The sequence below is a fragment of the Ricinus communis genome, chromosome 3 (assembly GCF_019578655.1).
Source record: "Ricinus communis isolate WT05 ecotype wild-type chromosome 3, ASM1957865v1, whole genome shotgun sequence".
Classification (NCBI taxonomy): Eukaryota; Viridiplantae; Streptophyta; class Magnoliopsida; order Malpighiales; family Euphorbiaceae; genus Ricinus; species Ricinus communis.
Window position 1 is genome coordinate 4,133,450 of NC_063258.1, and position 22,423 is coordinate 4,155,872.

General features: G+C 35.8%; 1 protein-coding gene across 1 annotated transcript; it reads left to right on the top strand.

Moving 5' to 3' along the window:
- Nucleotides 1–9,309: 9,309 nt before the first annotated feature.
- Nucleotides 9,310–22,327, top strand: LOC8283928 (calmodulin-binding transcription activator 2). The gene is made up of 13 exons (XM_015719307.3): nt 9,310–9,625; nt 10,745–10,864; nt 12,482–12,597; nt 12,802–12,890; nt 14,792–14,834; nt 15,061–15,187; nt 15,621–15,746; nt 15,957–16,216; nt 17,525–18,028; nt 18,353–19,044; nt 19,568–20,150; nt 20,926–21,255; nt 21,902–22,327. Exons 1-13 carry the CDS (start codon nt 9,586–9,588, stop codon nt 22,010–22,012), a joined length of 3,141 nt encoding a protein of 1,046 aa, XP_015574793.1. The 5' UTR covers nt 9,310–9,585; the 3' UTR covers nt 22,013–22,327.
- Nucleotides 22,328–22,423: the final 96 nt, after the last annotated feature.

Here is a 22,423-nt window from a genome sequence, read left to right on the forward strand (position 1 = left end):
ACAAGGATTGCCGCCCAATAGAGAGATAGAATTTTGCATCGATATAGTATCGAGTACAACACCTATTTCCTTGTCGCCCTACCGAATGGCACCAGCCCAGTTAAGAGAACTAAGGGAGTAATTATAGGACCTCCTAAATAAGGGTTTTATTAGACTCGGTATGTCTCGATGGGGTGCTCCTGTTCTGTTCATGAAGTAGAAGGACGGTACTTTGCACCTCTGTATTGATTACCGATAACTGAACAAAGTGACAATTTATAACCAGTATCTGCTTCCTCGCATCGATGATCTATTCGATCGGCTTCAAGGAGCCGCATGCTTCTCCAAGATTGATTTGTGATCGAGGTATCACTAGTTGAGGATCCATGAGGAAGACGTGCCGAAGACGACGTTCAGGATGCGTTATGGGCATTATGAGTTTCTGGTATCACTAATGCTCCTACAGCTTTTATGGATATGATGAATTGGGTGTTCAAGCAGTTTTTGGATCGTTTTGTCATTGTATTCATTGATGATATCTTGGTGTACTCTAGAAGCAAAGAGGAGCATGCATGGCATCTGAGGATGGTACTTCAGACGTTAAGGGAGCATCAGTCGTACGCTAAGTTCTCCAAATGCAAGTTTTGGTTAGAAAGCATTGCTTTTCTAGGACAAATTATGTCTAAAGAGAGTATTCAGGTGGACCTCAAAAAAGTGGAGGCGGTGACTGACTGGCAGAGACCGACCACAGTGATTGAGGTGCGTAACTTTTTGGGATTGGCAGGCTACTACTGTCAACTGGTGCAGGATTTTTCGAGGATAGCAGCACCTTTGACTAAGCTGACTCAGAAGGATGTCAGGTTCTAGTAGACTGACGTGTAATTGAATCTGAGACAGAGAAGATGGTTAGTGCTTCTAAAAGATTATGATTGTAATATTCTCTACCATCCAGGTAAAGCGAATGTCGTGGCAGACGCTTTGAGCAGGAAGTCAATAGGTAGTCTTACTCATATCAGTGTAGAGAAGAGACCCCTGACTAGAGAGTTGCATGAATTGTACGACCAAGGATTACAAATAGAGGTATTGGAATCGAGAGCATTGTTAGCACATTTCAGGTTTAGGTCTGTACTTGTTGACTGAATCAGGTTAGCTCAGAATTAGGAACCACAATTACGAAAAATCTTGGAAGAAGTGTTGTAGGGTCGAGCTAATAATTTTATTATAGATGATGATGGTACTCTCAGGATGGGCACTAGACTGTATGTTCCCGATGTGGATAATCTCAAAAAGGAGATTTTAGAAGAGGCTCATTGCACAGCTTACAGCATGCATCCGGGTTGCACCAAGATGTATCATGATTTGAAAGGAAATTATTAGTGGAATGGAATGAAGAGGGATGTGGCAGAGTTTGTCTCCAAGCGTCTGACGTGGTAGCAGGTTAAGTTGGACCATCAGAAACCGTCAGGGTTATTGTAACCGCTTCCCATACCATAGTGTAAATGGAAAAGGATTACTATAAATTTTATATCGGGTTTATCCAAGACTTCTGCTGGTTATAATTCTATTTAGGTAATTGTGGACCGATTGACTAAGTTAACACACTTTCTTCCGATGAAGACTACTTATTATGTGGCTAAGTATGCACGAGTGTATTTGGAGAGAATTTTCGGTCTTCACGACGTTCCAAATTTTCATAGTGTCTGAAAGAGGACCGCAGTTCAAATTCCAGGTTTTAGAAAAAGCTATAAGAAGAGCTTAGAACCATATTGGACTTCAGTACAGCTTTTCACCCCCAGACTGACGGACAGTCAGAGAGGACTATTCAGACTTTAGAGGATATGCTTCGAATATGCATGATAGATTTTGGTGGTCAATGGGATTGGTATCTACCGTTTTTTGGTGGTCAGTGGGATTGGTATCTATCGTTGATTGATTCGGCCTCCTGTCGGCATCCTTTTGGCAATCTGACGCCGGATTCAGACTTCTCAACCCCGAAAACCCCCGGAGCAAGTCTTCCCCCCCCACCCTGATTTCCTCCATCGATAGCTTCGAAGGAGCTTCACCGGAGCAGCCCCTTTCAAGTTCCAATTCGATGCCTTCCGGTTAGTTTCCAGCTGAAGCTCTCGTGTTTTTGGACTCCCTACAATCGAGCTTCACGTAGGCGCTTCCGGATTCGAATTCCGACTCCATTAATAGGACTGACTTCTAGACCTCTGTGTTTTCTAGACTCATAAAGTATTGCAATTTTGATTCGATATAATTTTATTTAGACCATAAAAATTATATTATAATTTTAGAAAAATGTTGTGCTATTAATTATGAGTGATGGATAATTTAAAAATTAATTGGATTTAATTAATTGTGATTGTGTTTCTTGCGGAGTTGGAAAAAATAATTCAGTTTTGGTGGTCCAACTCCCGTTAATTAATCATAAAATATTTGAAGTGTTTTTGGCAGGTTCTAGACCTGTTTTACGGGGGGTAAACGTCCGTAATTTAGGAAAGATTCTACCAAATTTTCGACAGAATTCTCGAGTCTAAGATAATTTTAGGCAGCCTAATCTAGGGGTCTAGGCCTAGGAAAAAGTTAAGAATGTCTATTAACTGAGTGTTTTCATGAATAGATAACCCGTCCATTTCACTAGCTCCATTCGAGGCATAAAAGCGGACTGAGAGCACGAAAAAACTGTGAGTTAAAGTCATATAATCGTTATATATTGGCATGTTTAGATTTAATGCGGTAATTAATGATTAGTGTTTATGTATGATTATCATTATCGTTATTATAAATAATTTTATCTAATTGATAATCATTACGAATAATATTAATATTATTATTAGTTGATTTATCTCGTTATTTATGATATTTTAAATAATATTATTTTAATACTATTATTATCTCGATAAAATTATATTTTGCATGCTCACTTTATCGAGGTTTTCAAATCTTTATTTTCAGTATGATATAAAACAATTATGTCAGCTTATGATTATTATATTTATATTATGATTATGACAATGGGATGAGGCTATAGTAGAACATACCACCTAATATGTTACATCTGGACCGCGTGCACATCGATAATAATTAGAGACAGGTAACAATGTTATTTTTGGATTTTGCCATGGTTGAGTATAACTCTCTGAGCTATGAAAGCTTGACTGCCGGAGAAAGGTCCATGGTCGAGCAATGCTCTCTAGGCGCCAACTTAGTTGGGGATCAAGTGTCCAGGCTGGATATAAGGATCCTGGTTGAGCTTCACTCTTTGAGCGCCAGACCTATTCGAATAAGAGAGTCGAAAGACTATTAGCGTTTTGGGTTAGGGTTCTGCTCAGCCACTTGTCCCATAAGTCTTTAAATGTATTTTATTTCTAAATTATGGTATTGACTCGTAGTTGATATACAATGGCATGATATACTGAGTTAATAAATATTATTTTATTAAGAAGACTGCAATAGTTACATGATTATTTGATTTTAACTCACTCTCGAGACTAATAGTTTCAATTTTATTTTTCAAGTGATAGTTAGTGCTCTTTGCCATCCTGCATTTTGACAGCCCGACTTCTTCATCATCGGGCTTATTGTAAATAATCTATACTTTTCTATTTTTAGTTATTTTATACTTTAGACCTTCTGCAGTAGAATATTTTGATTTGTTATGATTTTTCTTGTCCATAATAGACGTGAAATGTTATCATAGACCAGTTAGATTTACGTATGGCATATCAGTCATGATTAATATTATATTTTTATAAGCATTTTATTGAATTATCAGTTAGTAAGGCTTACTACGGGATTAGGTGACCTTAAGCCTACCTATTCTCTAGTGCCAGTCATGGGCCCACATATCGGATCGTGACACTAGATTGGTTTTATGAAACCATAAAATTGAGACTGTAAGATCCTAAAAATCCTGATTGAAACCTTAAACTCTAACTAAGATTCTAAAGCCTCCCGAAATCCTAATCGAAACCCTAAAGACGCCAATTAAAGCCTAAAACCCTAACCGAGACCGTAAAATTTTGAAAGCCTTAAACCGAGATAAATAGAATACTAAAACCCTTGAAAAGCCTCATCATACCACGTGGACTAAGGCCTAGACCATGTGGACTAAGCTAAGTCCATATATGCTTAGCGAGGTCCACGTGAGGTAAGCCTTGAGCTAAGCCCATGTGGGCTTTCGCTTAGCCCACATGGACTAATGCTCCAAAGGCAAATCTTTCTAGAAAATGGAAACCTATGAGGCATATTCCCTTCTAGGGACACATACACTCATCCCATACACTCTCTAAAAATCCCAAAATCTATCCTTTACCATTAAAAATCTTCAAGGAATTCAAATGCGACAACACAACTTTCTAAAACCCTAAACATTTTCATATTTATTCATATTATTCTTCACCCATAAACCTTAGCTACTAATTTTTTTATTTTCACTCAAAAAAGAAGAAAAGAGAAAAAGACTCACAAAACCTCTCCAGCAACCTCTCCCTCTTCTCATTTTCAAGAAGACATTAAAATACCCTGGAAAAGATCTTTCTTACCCATCTTCAACTTCCATTCATCTTACACACTCCCTAAGTCCTTTCCCACTAAAGACCACATCGAAAAATGACTCAATAGAAATGAGACTCCTTTCATTCTTCTATTAATCTTGATCTTCTCCTAACCTAAATATTAAGATCATCATTCTAATCCACATAAGTCATCTCTCTTAAAACCATCCAAGATCTATTATCATATTCACGTTTCTTATTTTATAAGTTCATCTTTCCTCTTAATGCCTTTTCTTCTTTCTCTTTACCAAAGATAGCACCTCGAAGGCCCAAACTCTAGAACTAACCTGTTTTGATATTCATGTATCTTTATTTTATCATATTTTACGTGCATATTGTGTTTAATTGAATTTTGGTGGAAGGAAGCCATTAAAACAAAGCATGAAGCTTCTATGTGCTTACTCCACGCAGCCACATAGGATTCGCCAGCTCAGCAACCCTAGTTCAATCCCTAGTACAACTGCACTATCCCAACTTAGCCCTAAGCTAGGCTCGATACAATGTTCAAGTCCACTAGTAAGTGAAGAATCCCAAAATGGACACACTGCTCAGTATAAGATAGAATGGTGCTCCCCAACAAATATGTAAGAAAGGAGCGCCCATACTGGTGCACCCCTGCATCACTCAGCGGCTGCTCGTTGGTGCCCACTGTCCCAATCCAATGAGTGTGCAATGACATTAGAACCACCTTCATCTAGAACTTGATGGTAAGCATGAAGCCTAGCATCTCAGATAGTCCACTCGTGTTCTAGGGGAATTAATAGTCAAATATAGAAGGGTCGCCATTAAAAGTAATCCTGTAAAAGCGGTTTAGTATAGTGAGGTCACAACCATCTCTCCAAAGTGTAACTGGAAGGTATGCATCGTATCCGATCACTTCTCTATTAGCGCAATCATCGTCATTGCGTCGTTCTGAATGCGTAGCGGATGCAGCACAGGGGCCAACTAGGAAAAGCCAAAATTGGCAACATGGGCCCTCACCTTCGATGGTAACTCGTCCTACCATATATAGGGAAAGGATAAGTTACTCGCCAAGCCATGCTGGGCAGTGAATAGCTGTAAGTCAAACACACTAAGCTAAGTCTTATTCTTTTCATTTCATTTATTTTGTCCTATATATATCCTTAATATTGTAGTTATTTTATGTTCTTTTAAGTCCTAAGCATCATGTAATCTAATGTTATTCACATTTTTTTTAGCATGCAAAAAAAAATAAGCATAAAAAAATTTAAAAAAAATAAAAAGATAAAAAGATAAAAAGATAAAATAATAATAATAATAATAAATAAATAGTAAAAAAATCAAAACCACCAACCTTAGGATGATTTCAGAACACCTGATGTGTAGCCAAACACAAGTAGGGGAATATCGTACTCCTCCCCCATCACAACATAGTAGTCTAGACGATCGATTGTCACGACCGCCTAGGAAGTCGCACAGGGACTTTAAGAACACATGCCCTCTAATCAGCCATTCGAAAGTGTAAAGGTATACAAATTTTGACAGAGTCCTAAAACGGTTAGTCTTAGATGCCTACTAGCATTTTTTCTCACTCACAAATCACTCAAATTTCTAAAAGCAGAAAAAATAAGGCAAGTGATGTCATCTGACATCACTTGGCCTTTTTATAGGCCAAAAATCAGTCTAAGCCCATGGCTTAGGCTAAATGCATGACATTTCCACGTGGGTAAGCCCAAAATACAATAAATTTAGGGCTCTTTTTTAACCCCAAAACACAAAGAATTGAGGCAAATTTGCCTTTACAACTTCTAATTTACAGACAATGCAGCCTACATGCATAAAATTTATTAGTCCCACTAACCCAAACCTAAGACGCTCGTCTTGAGACATTATTTCTTTGCAGGTAATTGCTTTGTTCAAATTCACAAAGCTCATTCTCCAAAGCAAGGGGGCAAAAATGCCAGCGCTACAAACAAAATCAGTACATAAAATCAAAGTCCTTAAACAACAGCGAGATGGTGTCTCCTATAATAAGTGCAGATAGTGAGGTGGTGCCTCCTATTCTACCAACTTAATCAAAGTAGCGAGATGGTGTCTCCTATAGTTTCAACAAAATTGGCGAGATGGTGTGTCCCGTAATCAAAGCAAATAATAAGATGGTGCCTTCTATTTTGGGAGCAAGATGGTGTCTTCTCCATAGAGACTCATTTATCAATGCAGAAGTAAGATGGTGTCTCCTACAGTTCTAATAAAATCTGCGAGATGGTGTCACATGTAATCAAAGTAAATAGTAAGGTGGCGTTTTTCTATCTTGGGAGCAAGATGGTATCTTCCCTATAGGAGCTCATTTAACAACAGTGAAGTGGTACTTCTTGCCTCAACAAGAGTAACGAGAAAGTGTCTCCTATGACTTCAACAAAACTTGCAAGATGGTGTCTCTTGAGGAATATTTAAGGAACAAGATGGTGCCTTCTGCTTCACAAATTTAGAAAATGGAAAATAGCAAGATGGGGTCTCCCATAATAAAGCAGAATTCTTTAAAATTATACACAGAGGCAAGATGGTGTCTTCCTCAAATAAGTCAAACTCTAGAAGAGAAAATCAAGCCAGTCATGTGATATTTAATCATTTTTACTTTGATTCAAACTCATTTTTTTAAAAATTAATTCGCATTGTAAAACTAATTTCCAAGGAAATTTGTCTTCCAAAGCAGGGGGCAAACTATTATTACTTAACTTTTGCTCATTCGTTACATACACCCAATGACGAGACTACGATAAGTCTGGTTGAGTGTACTTTAAGGAAAGAAAGAAAAGGCTCTAAAAGACACCAAAGGACGCCCGAAGTCTTGAAATGGATTGATGAAACCCTAAAATTGAGATTGTGAAACCTTAACTGAAACCTTAAACCCTAATCGAGACCGTAAAGCCTCCCAAAACCCTAATCGGAACCTTAGAGACTCTAATTAAAGCCTAAAACTCTAATCGGGACTTTAAAGCTCTATAAGCCTTAAATCAAGACAAATATAATACTAGAACCCTTGAAAAGCCTCATCATACCACGTGGACTAAGGCCTAGACCACGTGGCCTAAACTAAGTCTATGTGGGCTTAGCAAGATCCATGTAGGCTAAGCCTTGAGGTAAGCCCACGTGGGGTAAAGCTAAGCCCATGCAGGCTTTTGATTAGTCCATGTGGACTAATGCTCTAGTGGGCAATCTTCATAGAAAATGGAAACCTATGAGGCATATTCCCTCCTAGGGAGATATACACTCATCCTATACACACTCTAAAAATCTCAAAATTTATCATTTACCATTAAAATCTTTAACCAATTAAAATGCAATAATACGACTTCCCAGAACCCTAAAAATATTTTTATTTATTCATATTATTCTCTACCCATAAACTTTAGCGACCATTTTTTTTATTTTCACTTAAAAACAGAAGAAAAGAGAAAAAGAATCACAAAACCTCTCCAGCAACCTCTCTCTCTTCTCATTCTTACCCATCTTCAACCCCTATTCATCTTTCACACACCCTAAGTCCTTTTCCACCAAAGGACCACACTAAAAAAGGACTCAATAGGAATGAAACTCCTCTCATTTTTCCATTAATCCTGGTTTTCTCCTAACCTAAATATCAAGATCATCATTTTAACCCACGTAAGCCATCTCTCCTAAAACCATCCAAGACCCATTATCATACTCATGTTTCTTATTTTGTAGTTTCATCATCTATCATCTTTTTTAACAATATTTGAAGTCCTTTTGGTGCCTAAAGAGCCTAAAAGGATTATTTTATCTTAACGCCCATCATTTTACCTTCTTTCACCAAAGGTAGCACCCTGAGGGCCCATACTGTGCAACTAACTTGTTTTGATATTTATTTATCTTTATTTTATCATATTTCACATGCGTATTGTGTTCAAAATTGGATTTTGTAAAAATACATTAAGAACTCGCAAAACACAAAAAAGTAGGGCAAAAAGGTGTAGAGCCGATCGGCTGTAGGGCATCTAGGCTAGCTTTTTTTATTTTCTGTGTATTCCTCATATCCCAGATCCGATTTTAATATGCACAAAAGATAGAAAAATGATTAGAATATAAAAGAAATAAAATAAAAAAGAAATAAAAATAGCAAATAACAATTGATTAAGCCATAAAACCTAAAAACTAATACAAAACCCTAAAAATTGAATACATAGTAAACAAAAATGATAGATTAATCATATAAACCTAATTAATTAATTTGCTTACAAAATCATAATGAGAAAAATCCTATGCATGTAATTAATCAGATTCTAAAATCCTAATGCTGGCATATTATCAAATTTCAAAACCCTAATGTTTTTTTATCAGATTCCACAACTCAATAAATCAATAACATGCAGATCAATAGGAAACCTTAATCTAATCATATTAATCATAAAAATAAAATAATAAAAAGTAACTTTAAGCATTTTTCAAAGAAAATCCTAAAGAAACTAATAATCTTAGATTTTTCTAAAAATAAATTGATAAATATCTAATATTAATTTTTTAAAATTTGAATAAATATCATTAAATATCTATGATTATCGTCAATAACCTTCTAGAATTGGTATATGGACGTAAAAGGTCACAAAAAAATGACGTCGAAGGAAAAAATCATAATCAACACTGTGTAGAGTGTATCGGCTCTGATTTTTGAAGAAAGAGAAAGGAAAGTGGAAAAGACCGCGTACTCTCAAACTTTATTTCATCTCTTTCTGTCTGAGTGCCACATGTCACTAACCCATTTACCCTTCAAAATCAGACAGACTTTCCTTAACAGTTTCTTAGTTCACACCTTGACATAGAAACTCGAACACCAAAAAAATGTCATAATAATAAAATCAACTGTTATATTATATTTATATGTAAATTAAAAATTAATAAAAACCCAAATCTTAAAACCCAAAAAAAAAAAAAAAAATATCTTTCGTTCTCTCTCGCTGACTGCCCAGCATCGTTCAAATAAGGAAGCTGACTCTTCTTCTCTTACTCAAAATATAAGTCTTCCTTGTGTTTGAATCCATAGATCAATTAATCTTTGATTTGCTTTCTCATGGCTGATCGTGGATCGTACGGACTGGGTCCTCGATTAGGTCAGTTTCTTTTTCTTTTTGTTGTTTTTGAAGTCACTTTCTTAAATTGTTCCTTTTTTCGTGTGGATTTTGGATCTAATTTTTATTTCTTCTAGGTCTTTTGCTGTGAAGTTTCGCAATTAGGTTTTTTTATTTGATTCATGGCTTGTTTGGAATTTCTCTCGAAACTGTTTGTCGTTTTGATTCCTGACTTGACCTAAAGTGGTAACTGAAAATAGCATTTTGTAATTATCTGTATGCGAAATATGGAGGCATTAGCTTTAATTTCCCAGCTGATTCTGTTTGTTTATTTATTTAGATTTTTGGATAAGTTGTCTTATCTCCGGGATAGAACTAGAGCATATAGGATGGGTTAATGGAAGATTAGATGTTATAGAGATACGATTAAGAATTAAAACGGGTTAAAAATGAAAAAAAAAAAAAAAGAAGAATTTTTTTATTTGGAACTTTTTTCTTTAAGTTATGGGAATGAGAATGTGTGACAAGTAATTTTCTAGCTTCTAGTTGTGTCTCTTAGGTTCCTAAATTTAGTCTATATGGATCCTGCAAGTCAGAGCATGGTTTGCTGTTGCCATTGGATGATTGTTATTTTGCAGTTTCTTGAATCCGAAATGATTCATTATTGGAAATAGTTGAATATGTTGTGTTTTTGGGGTTTGGCATGATCTAGTTGTATTGGCCTTCCAATGGACAATTTGTAATTCTGCTTGTTGTTGAGGTAGGTTCTAGCTCAGGCATTAGATTTGTTAGTGTTATTGTTGAGGTGTGTGGGCTTTGTATCTCCTGCTTTCTTGTAACTACATGAGCCTAAGGAGGGGTCTTCCAAAAAATAACAAGGAGATCATGATTTGTGTCTTAATATTATTAGCAACTGGCAAGTAGAACATATATCTTTTAGTTTCTAACTTTTTACTATTACTATACTGCCAGAAAAATTATTGCCTAGTTAATGCACAGGGCATAAATTGAAGTTACTGCTGGCTTAATCATTATGGTTTGCATTTGTTTCAGCATTTCACTTGAATTTCCTTTTCAACTTCTCTTACATTTTGCTACTTATATTCATACATACATTGCATTGATTGATGATCCTCTTTTTCTTTTTCTTCCAACGCGCAGATATCCAGCAATTGTTTTTAGAGGCACAACATCGATGGTTGCGGCCTGCTGAGATTTGTGAAATTCTTCGTAATTATCAAAAGTTCCATATTTCTTCGGAACCTCCAAGCAGACCACCAAGTACAATTTCTGAAAGCCTGAAACCCATATGAAATATATCGAACTCTAGGATTTTTTTAAGTTTCTCTAGCTTCTTGACAGTTTTATTTGAGAGAGAAGGAGTTGGATGTCTCTATATGATTATTACTGAAATCTTGCTCTGTTACACGATGGAAATTTTTTTAGTCAAGATTCACAAATTTGTTAATTTATCATTGCCACTTTTTGCTGTTTCTATTATGATCCATCTCTTGTATGTTATGTGGTGGCATTTCTGCATTTCATCTTGTTGAGTCTCGTATCAATTCGTTTTGCCGAAGAAAAAGAAAAAGAAGAACTGCACAAGAAGTGGCATGAGTGATTGCGAGGTCTTGTTGTATCAACATAAATTGATTTCTGGACATGCTGGGGTTCTCTAGATTATGTGAATTATCTTTCTTAAGTATTTCTATAGGGAACTTGTGCTGGGTTGATCCCATGGTTTTCAATAATGATGATACGTTATTTATCGCCCGTTTCTTAATGGGATTTTGACCTCCCAATTTGTTATTTATACATGAAGGGATTTGGGAACAATTTAGCTTCCTTTTATTTTTCAAACTCTATCTATATATTCTTTAACTCTATTCCTTCTTTTTATTATTCCTAAATTTATAGGGAGTCTGTACTAGAGAGTCTTTAGCCAATATATTTCTAAATTTACCCATTTGATAGTTTTGTGTCAGTACAGTCCAATGGTGTTGCACTTAATGTGATACTGATACAATTCAGAATCTGTTATTTAATACACTGGGTCATGACTATTTTACATCTTAATTGTATGCTATAGAATTTAGCTATGGTTGCTATGCCATCCAATAGTATCGCATTGTCTGGATTTTGGCTGCCTCTGTTGCATTTACTGTGCTCACTAAATTATTATTGTATCTTGGAGAAGATGACTTTGTAAGATTTATCACAGTTTTCAGATTCACAGATTGTGCTCTTTTTCTTTTTTTTTTTTCCAATGTGCTTGCAGACTGATTGAAGTTACGGTAATTGCAGAAAAATAATTTGTACTGTTCATGTGGCTGTTCATAGTTCTTACGTGATTTGGTCTCCTTTGCTGCATTTTTTTCTAAAATTTATTATTTGTTCTTTGAACAGATTTGTACCTTTTTTTTTGGTACTCAACTCAACTAAGCCTTAATCTCAAGTTAATTAGGATTAGTTAGATGGATTCTCTTTCTTCACTGTAAACGATTGTGCTACATATTCAGAAAGATGCAAGGCCACTAGATCATCTTGTGCTAGCTTTTGCTTTCTCTTTGTAACAAATTTAAAAGGACTATAGACATTGGGTTAAAGCAAATATTGTCAATAGTGACAGATAAAGAAGGTGATTTTCCTTTTTTATTTTTTAGGCATTTGTTGCTACTGCTATTTTCATACTCTTTTTCTTTTTCTTTTTTTTTTTGTTTTTCATTCATTTGCTAGTCTTTTGTAGTACTATCACATGCATGCTTGTGCATGCGCATAAACCAAATAAATAATACTTTATCTTTAAATACTCATTGTCATTTGCATTCAATATTTTAGGTTGAAATAATTGAAATTTTAAATTTAGTGTCGTAATGGCTTTAACACATTTTCTGGCAGGTGGTTCTCTTTTTCTTTTTGATCGGAAGGTTTTGAGGTACTTTAGAAAAGATGGACATAATTGGAGGAAAAAAAAGGATGGAAAGACAGTAAGGGAAGCTCATGAGAAGCTGAAGGTAGGTTTGCCAATCGCCTTTGCTTGTATTTCAATTGTGCATGCATGATGAAGAGGACTGAACAATCTTTCTGCAGCACTTCTTTTACGCTGCTTAGTTGTGTAATAATTTTGTATGTATGAGTTCTATTTCTTGATTTGAGGTTTGTTTATGAAAAGTTTGTTTGTACAATTCTGAAATGCAACATTCTTCAAGCAATTATAGGTTGGAAGTGTTGATGTATTACACTGTTATTATGCCCATGGTGAAGAGAATGAGAGCTTTCAAAGGCGCAGTTATTGGATGCTTGAACAGTAAGTATGAACTGATTTCTGATTTGGTGTTTTTAACTGGATTTATTAGAAATCAGCAGCTTATTGCCTTTGATTCCTTGGGAGGCTGTCAATGTTATCATATAATCTTTAGAGTTTATAACAAGCTTATGTTCTATAATACATAAGACTCGATTAATTAAGTGCCAAAGATCTGCTTTATATCCTTCTATTTTCTCCAATCTTGGATCATATCTTTAATTAATTTGCCAAGAAATTGAGAGCTGAGTAGTTCATTTGTATGTATAATTGCATAGGCTTGTTTTACCATGATTGAGTAGATAAAAGTTGGAAAAGGGTTTCTTGGTCATTGTCAAAATCCAGTTTTATTTAGACAACATTGTCAAATGATTTTAGTGTCTTTTTTTTGCATCTTTGCTAAATAAAGACCAATTGCTGATGTCACGCACAAGATTGCTCACAGGAAATTAACAAATAGCTGCCTTCTGTAATTTTACTCTGTTGTCTAGCTGAGATTTTGGATATTTGGTAGGAAGGGGGACCTTGTATGTTATATTCATAAAACGCTTTATAGCAATTTAATTGCTACGCCAAATTTTAAGAAAAGAAATAATTACTGAATAGAGAATGTTGACAAAAGAAAAAGATTGTAAAAGTAAAATACTACTCCAGTGCACTGAAATGTGGAAGAAAAACACCTAGGAGAAAAGGAACGTGAAGAAAAAGGAAACAGAGGGCTTTAGGTACTGAACTTTGTACAATTTTGTAGTTGCAAAAAGGAAAAAGAGCCTAAAGAGGGAAAACTGACACAGGGAAGAAATTATCCATTAAAATGAAGATGTCAAAACTGTTTCAACAGTCCATTTCATCCTTTGATATAGCATTTGAGCGACAGTGCTACAGCTCTTCACATAAAAATACCCATAGGAGAACCAAAGTTAGAAAGAATTCCCATAGATGTATCTATAAGTATTTCAATGCTTGTGCCAAATGGACGATCTTTTTTCGACAATGATTTTAATTGACACACATAATTCTAGTGCTGCCTTTTGTGTTTGGTATAGGCAGGCGCATTGCTGGTTTGGTAGTTCCAGATTTAACAAGTAAATTAATAAAATAAATGGACTCTTCTTCCTACAAAAGCCTTGGTTCATAATATTAGGAAATCTTTTGCCATTATTCAGAGTTATAATCCAAAGCTAGGATATGAATTTATGGGCATGTTTACTCCTGCTGTGTCTCAAGTCCTCAACTCCGCTGACAAAACTGCCTAGTTGAACTTTGGTAGATAGGAAAGGAAACTTTCTTAATCATATATAAATCCACTAAGCATAGTCAATGCAAAGGACAAGAAGCCTCTGGGATTACATGAAGGAGTTGTTAATGGAAGACACTAAATATGCACTGCCACAAATGCAAAATGAGTTGTTTCATCGTTATTTTTTTCAGATTTCAGCTTTCAACTTCATAAATTGTAATAGAATTAAGTGGCAGATTGAGTAACATTGGCAGTTGTTTTAAGCTGTTAAGGTGTTGTTGACCTTTTCCTTTCCCTGTTTCGTTTTTTGGTTTTAGTGCCTTAAACTCTTCATTTCCCCTTCTTCTATGTAACTTTTGTACACAAAAGGTCTTATATTAAGTGGGACTAGGCCATCATATATATTGCATTCTTTCTGTGGCCATTTGTTTTACAAATATTATGTTTGTTTTTCATAGTTATAATATAACTATATCTTATGTTCTCTCAATGTCAATACTTGAAATTCTGTGCATTAAATGCTTTCAATTACTTATCGTAAATTCATAATATGTGTTCTTGAATTAGAGTTCATGAATTTTTTTCGTCAAAACCCTTATAGATCTTTTGCTTTTTATTTTGCCCTCTTTCTCTTGGATTCTTATTAGTTTGTTGACTGCTGCAGGGACCTGATGCATATAGTTTTTGTCCACTACTTAGAAGTCAAGGTAGTATAGTCTTTCTTGTTCTTTATTCTTAATTAATGTTCTAGTTATATAGCTTTGGGTTGCAGCATCCAACTCTGAAATATTTCTAGATATACTCGAAGGAAAAGAAAGAAATGGCTTGCAGATTGTTCTGTTAAAATTTCCTTTAGGGAATGCTACTGAGTCAAGGCTGGCCTATTCCTGGTCTACTAATAAATAAAAGCAATTGTCAACATTTTTGCATCAGGGTAACAGGACAAATAACAGTCCTTCAAACAGCCTAATTGCAAGTAGTAACAAAGAGCCTTCAGGAAATACAGATTCTACAAGCCCAACTAGCACCCTTACATCATTTTGTGAAGACGCTGATTCAGGTATTTTCTGCCCAATATTTGTCAATGTTGGTCTCTTTTTTATTGTTATTTGTTAACGTCAACCTGGAGCTCAAGGTTTAGAGGACTTAGTATAGCATGAAGCGTAAGGTGTAGAATGCTATTTTTCTGGTCATTATATGGATTAGTTAGCCTGAGGGAAATAGTTGACACCTCCTGATAGGTGTTAATAGTGGTAATTCCATAACTAACATTTTTGGATGTGGGGATTTATGTTTGGATTTCATTCCTAGTGTCCTTGGGTGGCACCCCTTTTTGCTTATATCTTAGGCTCTTATTAATCACTTTTTGCTCACCCCATTCACCATTCGGGAAGAATTTGGGATGATGTGTTAATGAATATTTAGTAAATACATTTGTTGACTCTTCGTCTACGATATGACTCTTAGTCACAACTTCTATGCAACTAATGCAGCTGATAGTCAGCAAGTCAATTCTGGACACCATTCATATCTTGAGTCACCACTAATGCAGAGTAGTCCTGTGATCGGCAAAATGAATGCCGGTGCATTGAGTTCTCATTTTCTGCATCCTGGTTCAGGTAACATTGTATTCTTCTACTGCAATTTCTTTTCTTCTTTTTGTTTTCTTTTCTATGTTGGATATAAGATCTATATCTAGCATGTTTGTTCAGTTTATGTTTTAAGTTATCTACTGCTCTTCAAAGTCTCCACGTGATAAAAAGTTTTAAACTTGATGGTACACTTTTTTAACAAATAACCATGAAGCTTACATCTCAATTTATTACCAGGTCCAATTTCATATGTCCATGGAGATAGACCTGGAAATAATGGCTCCAGCATTACCGAGGCTCAAAGCTTGAAATCCTGGGAGGAGGTCTTGGAACAATGTACAAGAGGAGACAAGAATGCACCTTCTCATTTATCAACAACTTCTACTCAATCTGATGCTACTGGTATTGGAAGGAGCATGACTCTCAGTGAGTTTTTTGCTGGTGGCAATGCTCCCAAAGATGATTTTGGATCTCTGCAAATGGAGTCACATTGGCAGGTATTTTACTGCTTCACTTGCTGTATTTTTGCACCATTTTTAGTAAATAACCTGACGTTAATTTGGTTAATAACTGGAAAAGTTATAGCATTTCACAGGGTGGGTGGTTAAAAGAGAGGTAGAGCAACTAGATTGGGATATAGGTATAGACGTATTGCTTACGCAAATGAGTTCAACTCAATGGTCATAGATAGAAGACGTGTCAATGGAGCTTTCTGAAAATATAGTTCTAAAACTAATCAGATTGATGAAAAAGGATTTCATATGTATTGTCAATCAAGATGTAAATATGTGGCGAAGGGAAATCCTTTTTGGGACCTACTTTGTTGAGATCGCGAAAGACAACGCACATGCTTGCAAGAAAATAGGATTTCATATTGAGGTCCAAATATACATTATTTGGATAGGATGGTTTTTGCGTGCACAAATGAGTTGAACTCAACTGGTGATGTGTTCGAAAATGTGTCAATAGATGACTAATCAGAGTGGTGGAAAAAGTATTTCATACAGTCTACAACAACTAGATTTGAATTGAAGTTTAGGCATACACAAAGGAGTTCAATCATTGAGGTTTATTGAAAGAACAACTATATGTATTTTATACAGAAATGAGTTGAACTCAATTAACATACATCTGTTAGCTATGACATGCTAATGATGCATGGATCTTCATGCAGTTCTGCATGTCACTTTGAAGAAAGATTGATGTGAGCAATAACAGAATAGAGCTAATAAAATTTCATAGTTTAGATCCAAGACGTCAACTGATGCCTCTGCAACTACACTTAGTTACTTGGTTGTTCACAATATCCATCAATAATAGAGGGAATAATTGGTAAGAGCTACCTGTTAGGAGAATTAAATGTGTCGAGTGCCTGGAAGTTTAAGCCTTTGGCACTTGTCTCAAGTGCAGTGTTAGGCTCAATAGGTTGCATTTGGAAGGCCTTATTGCTTCAATGAAGTGATGGTTCTCCAAGCAAGGTTTGTTTGATGAATAAATGTTTGTTATTTTTTTTTTTTTTGAATGTGGATCTTTTAACCTACTATGGCTGTCATAGGTTTAGATGCAATGTTATAAAGAGAAGAGTAAAAAAAGAAGGAAAAAAAAAAACCAAAAGAAGTTTAGAAATTTCTTGCTAAGTAGATATCTGGTTAGCATTTACATTGAGCATTTCATTTTCATTTGGAATCTTGTTAAACTTGACTAGCTCTCTGCTCTATCCTATATATTTATGTTTTCAAATAATATGTAAATATGGTATTGCCAGTGTATGATTATGTGTGTGCGACGTTTTATGTTCTCTCCAGATCCCTTTTGAAAGCAGTTTAATAGATCCAGAGTTGGCATATGATTTAGATACCAGGTTACTTGATCAAAGAACTCATAATGTGGATTTTCCAACTACATTAGAGGAATTTTTCTCTGGTCCCATTCATCAGAATGAGGAGCTTGTCCATAACAACCATCACATGCTGCTTACACATGCAGACCAACAACTTCTGATGCACACAAAATCTGAGAATGACATGTCTGTCGAAGAAAATGGCAAATATGCTTTTATTTTGAAACAACCATTATTAGATGGAGAGGAAGGGTTGAAAAAGGTTGACAGCTTTTCTCGTTGGGTTACTAGAGAACTTGGAGAAGTGGACGATTTGCATATGAAGTCTTCATCTGGTATTCCATGGAGTACCGTGGAATGTGGAACTGTGGTAGATGAATCTTCATTAAGCCCCTCGCTTTCACAAGATCAGCTTTTCAGCATAATTGATTTTTCACCTAAGTGGGGTTATGCAGACTCAAAGACAGAGGTATCTAATATTTGTCTCTTATGTGAAATTCAGCTATTGTAGTGTTTTACTAGGTTAAGGCTTCAATCAATCAATTGTGGTTTTCTTAGTTGAGAATCCTTATTTTTCTTTTAATGGTAAAACGGTAACATTATGATATATTTTCTTAATATTTATTACTGCAATATTTTCATTGTGATCTATGAGTGGCCTTTAGCCAGTGTCATGGATTATCTTACTCAAGATTCTTTTTTCTTAAAATAGACAAGCTGGTTTTTGAAATCACTAATAGCCTTTGGGAAATTAATAACTTCTTTATGCTGTTTTTCTTTTATTGCAATTCAGGTTCATATCAGCGGAACATTTTTGAAGAGTCAGCATGAGGTGACGAAATATAACTGGTCTTGCATGTTTGGGGAACTGGAGGTACCTGCTGAGGTTTTGGCAGATGGGATTCTTTGTTGCTATGCTCCTCCCCACAGTGTTGCAAGTGTTCCTTTTTATGTTACATGTTCCAACAGGTTGGCTTGTAGTGAAGTGCGGGAATTTGATTATCAGTCAGGTTCTGCTGAAGATGTAGATGTCTTGGATGTTTATGGCGGTGATGCTCATGACATGTATCTTCATTTGCGACTTGAGAGGTTACTGTCTCTCAGGTCTTCCAGTCCTAGTTGTCTCTTTGATGGTGCTAGAGAGAAACATAACTTGGTCGAGAAACTCATTTTATTGAAGGAGGAAGATGAAGGTTGCCAAGTGGCAGAAACAACCTCAGAGAGACAATTGTCCCAAGATGAAATTAGAAATAAGTTTCTTCAGAAGGGAATGCAAGAGAAGTTGTATTCATGGCTTCTTCATACGGTAGCCGAGTGTGGTAAAGGGCCAAGCATGTTGGATGATGATGGACAAGGTATGCTACATTTAGCAGCTGCACTTGGTTATGACTGGGCCATAAAACCAACCATGACGGCTGGAGTCAGTATCAATTTCCGTGATGTGAATGGATGGACTGCTCTTCATTGGGCTGCATTCTACGGCAGGCAAGAACTTAACTTTAACTTTTCCAACCTTTGTAGACCTGGGCTTCCGTTCTCAGTGCATTTGAGAAGCAAACTCTGCTATTTGTCCTTTCCCTTAGGGTCTTATATCCTCATTCTGCGAGTCATGTATTTTGTGTTTCAGATATTAAGATTGCAGTTCTGCACTCTGTAGAATGAATTGTCTGATTAATTTGTAACATAAAGGAGACTACATAACTGTGGCTTCCCTGTTCCCACAAAAATACAGATGCAGGCAAGACGCCTCTGAATGAAATCAACAGTGACAAAGTCGGAAGCTCACTTTCTAGTTATCTTTATAATCTCTGTTGGTTGAAGCCTCCTGTCTTTCCTTTATGCATATGCTAACACATTTGCTGCAAATACTTATTAGTCAGTCCCAAAACATTCCAAAAAACTTTGCTTCCAATTCTTAGTTTTTGTCAAATAAGTTGCTTGGACACCATGTTATTTGTAGTATGTTCAGAAAAACTAACAGTATTTGCTTGAATACTTGTATTTGCAGAGAGCAGACAGTTGCTGCCCTTGTCTCATTGGGTGCAGATACTCGGGTATTGACAGATCCTTCTCCAGAATTTCCTTTGGGTAGCACTCCTGCAGATCTTGCATCAGGCAATGGACACAAAGGAATTTCTGGTTTCCTTGCAGAGTCATCTTTGACTAGCTACCTACATTTGCTTACACTGAATGATTCAGTGGAAGGTGGTGCACCAGAAGGTTCAGGAATGACAGCTGTGCAAACAATTTCGGAACGGATGGCTACTCCTGTGAAGGATGGTGATGTGCCAAATGTCTTATCACTGAAAGATTCACTTACTGCTATCCGAAATGCTACGCAAGCTGCTAATCGTATATATCAAGTATTCAGAATGCAGTCATTCCAAAGGAAACAATTAACTGAGTACAGTGATGATGAAATTGGCATGTTGGATGAGCGAGCTCTTGCACTTATAGCTGCCAAGACACCTAAGCCTTTACATTCTGATGGAGTAGTCAATGCTGCAGCAATACAAATTCAAAAGAAGTACCGTGGTTGGAAGAAGAGAAAAGAATTCTTGATAATCCGGCAAAGAATTGTTAAGATACAGGTCTGTTTCTGCTTTTGCTTTTATTGTGCTTCAGGATTGTTTGTTGGTTTTCTTTATTCTCTCTCTTTATTTATTTTTTCTGCTTGAAAAGTTATTTTATTTTTTTAGTTGTAATTATGTTTTGATCTGGGTATTTGATTCTCGTCTTCATTTTAGACTTTTGTTGGGCCTTGGAAACATTTACAATCTCTTCTTTTGTTGATAATTTAAATTCTTGGGAATTTCAAGTGTTGATACTATAATCTTAAGTTTTTATCATCTTAAGATTTTAAAATTGATTGTTCTTTATTATTTAAGAGTTTAATATCTGCATCTCATATCTAAAATTTGCTAAGCTTTTTATGTTTAAAGTTTCAAACAAGTTATATAACAATTTGGACTTCTAAGTAAAAACGATTGATGAGCTAATGAATAACAGCATTTTGCTGAATTAGTTTTCGAAATTTAATCGATTTTAAATCCAGCCTTAATTTATTTGAACACACCATTTTAAAAGTCTGAAGATTTTGAATTTCATCCCTTCTATTCATAGCAAAATAACAGACCCTGGATGCATTTATCTTTCTCCTTCAAGAAGATGGTTTATCAATATAGGCTGCGCTCATCTTGGAGTCGATTGGCCATATGGTTTTATGTGGCCATATTTATGAGTCAAATAAGTTAGTCTATGCTGCATCTACTTAATTAGAATAAATCCATCATTCAGCCTTATAGTTTTTAGGTGCTTCCTTTCCTTAAAGTGTCCATACTAACTTTTGATGTTTATGATGTGTAGGCTCACATACGGGGGCACCAGGTAAGAAAACAATATAGGACAATCATCTGGTCAGTTGGGATTCTGGAGAAGGTTATTTTGCGTTGGAGACGCAAAGGAAGTGGTCTGCGAGGATTCCGCCGGGAGGCACTACCAATTCCAAAAGAATCCAATGTGCAATGTGAGAATCCGAAAGAGGATGACTATGACTTTCTAAAGGAAGGAAGGAAACAAAATGAGGTGAGACAGCAAAAGGCACTTACAAGGGTGAAGTCCATGTATCATTGTTCAGAAGGACAAGCTCAATACAGGAGGCTGCTCAATTATTTTGAAAAGTTTCGGGAAACTAAGGTATACCTATCTGCTTATGTAATATACCTATTTGTCTATGTGAGATATGTTTTTTACTTTTTTATTTTATTAAACTTTTCAACTTTGGGTTTAAGTCACTACTTGATAAAAACTACTCTCAAAGTAACATTACATAGGTCATGAATGCTTAGGCACCATCTCAATTTAACCTTCAGTGCTTTGTGCCTCGCATTCTCCATCTAGCAGCCACTCTAACCTTACAACTTACCAGCCCTTAGGTTAAGACCCCTCTGACAAACCAGGCAGAGCATGTCCTTTGCATATGCTTGAAATTGTGTGTCAAATATCAACAAATTTGCAGGTTAAATCCTGTGCTAGTTTTGCACCCGAATTTTCTCCTACCACACTGCTGTCTGTTTGCGCAGCTAAAGCTATCAGTGAATATGTGGATTTTCAGGTCCTCGTTTTCAAATGCCTATAGGATTTGCCTTAGTCCCTACTTTTCTCACTTTGATTTTCGTACTCAAGCATGCATATGGTGCATCTTCAGTTATTGATTATCTTGAGATTTGATGCATCTAATTCATGTCTGATGAATGTGCTAGATTTCAATTGATTTTAACCATTACAAAAGAGTGAAACTCTAATGGAATGACAATCCCTATCCTGTTCTTTCAATTGGCAGGAAAATGAGATGATACTGAGCAGTCCGAATGAAATGGCTTATGGTGAAAACCTGATTGATATTGATTCACTTTTGGATGATGACACATTCATGTCGATAGCATTCGAGTGACTTTCAGCTTTACTGATTTCCCTCACCTGTAAGATAGATGAATGCCCTAATTCTGTGCCTGTTGTACATGTAAATATCTAACCCAAGTAGCTACTACTAGCTCTTGATAATATTTTAAAGAGGACTTTGCATACATTTAGTGTAGATAAGCAGCTTCACTTCTCAGGCTTTACAAATGCTGCTTTTAGTTTCAATGATATCTGTTTGTTGTATCAAAAGGGCATTACTCTTTTTTATTTGATTAGAGGATACCAATCTTGTATAAGTTCCCGTTTGGAATAGAATTCTTTAAGTGTGATCTGTAGCTTTTGTTTACTGGGTTAAGCATCACAGTTTTAAAGGGCTTGTTGAAGTTTCATTTTCCTCAAAAAATTGTTGGCATTCAGGGAAAATTGTTATGGCATTCCTGAG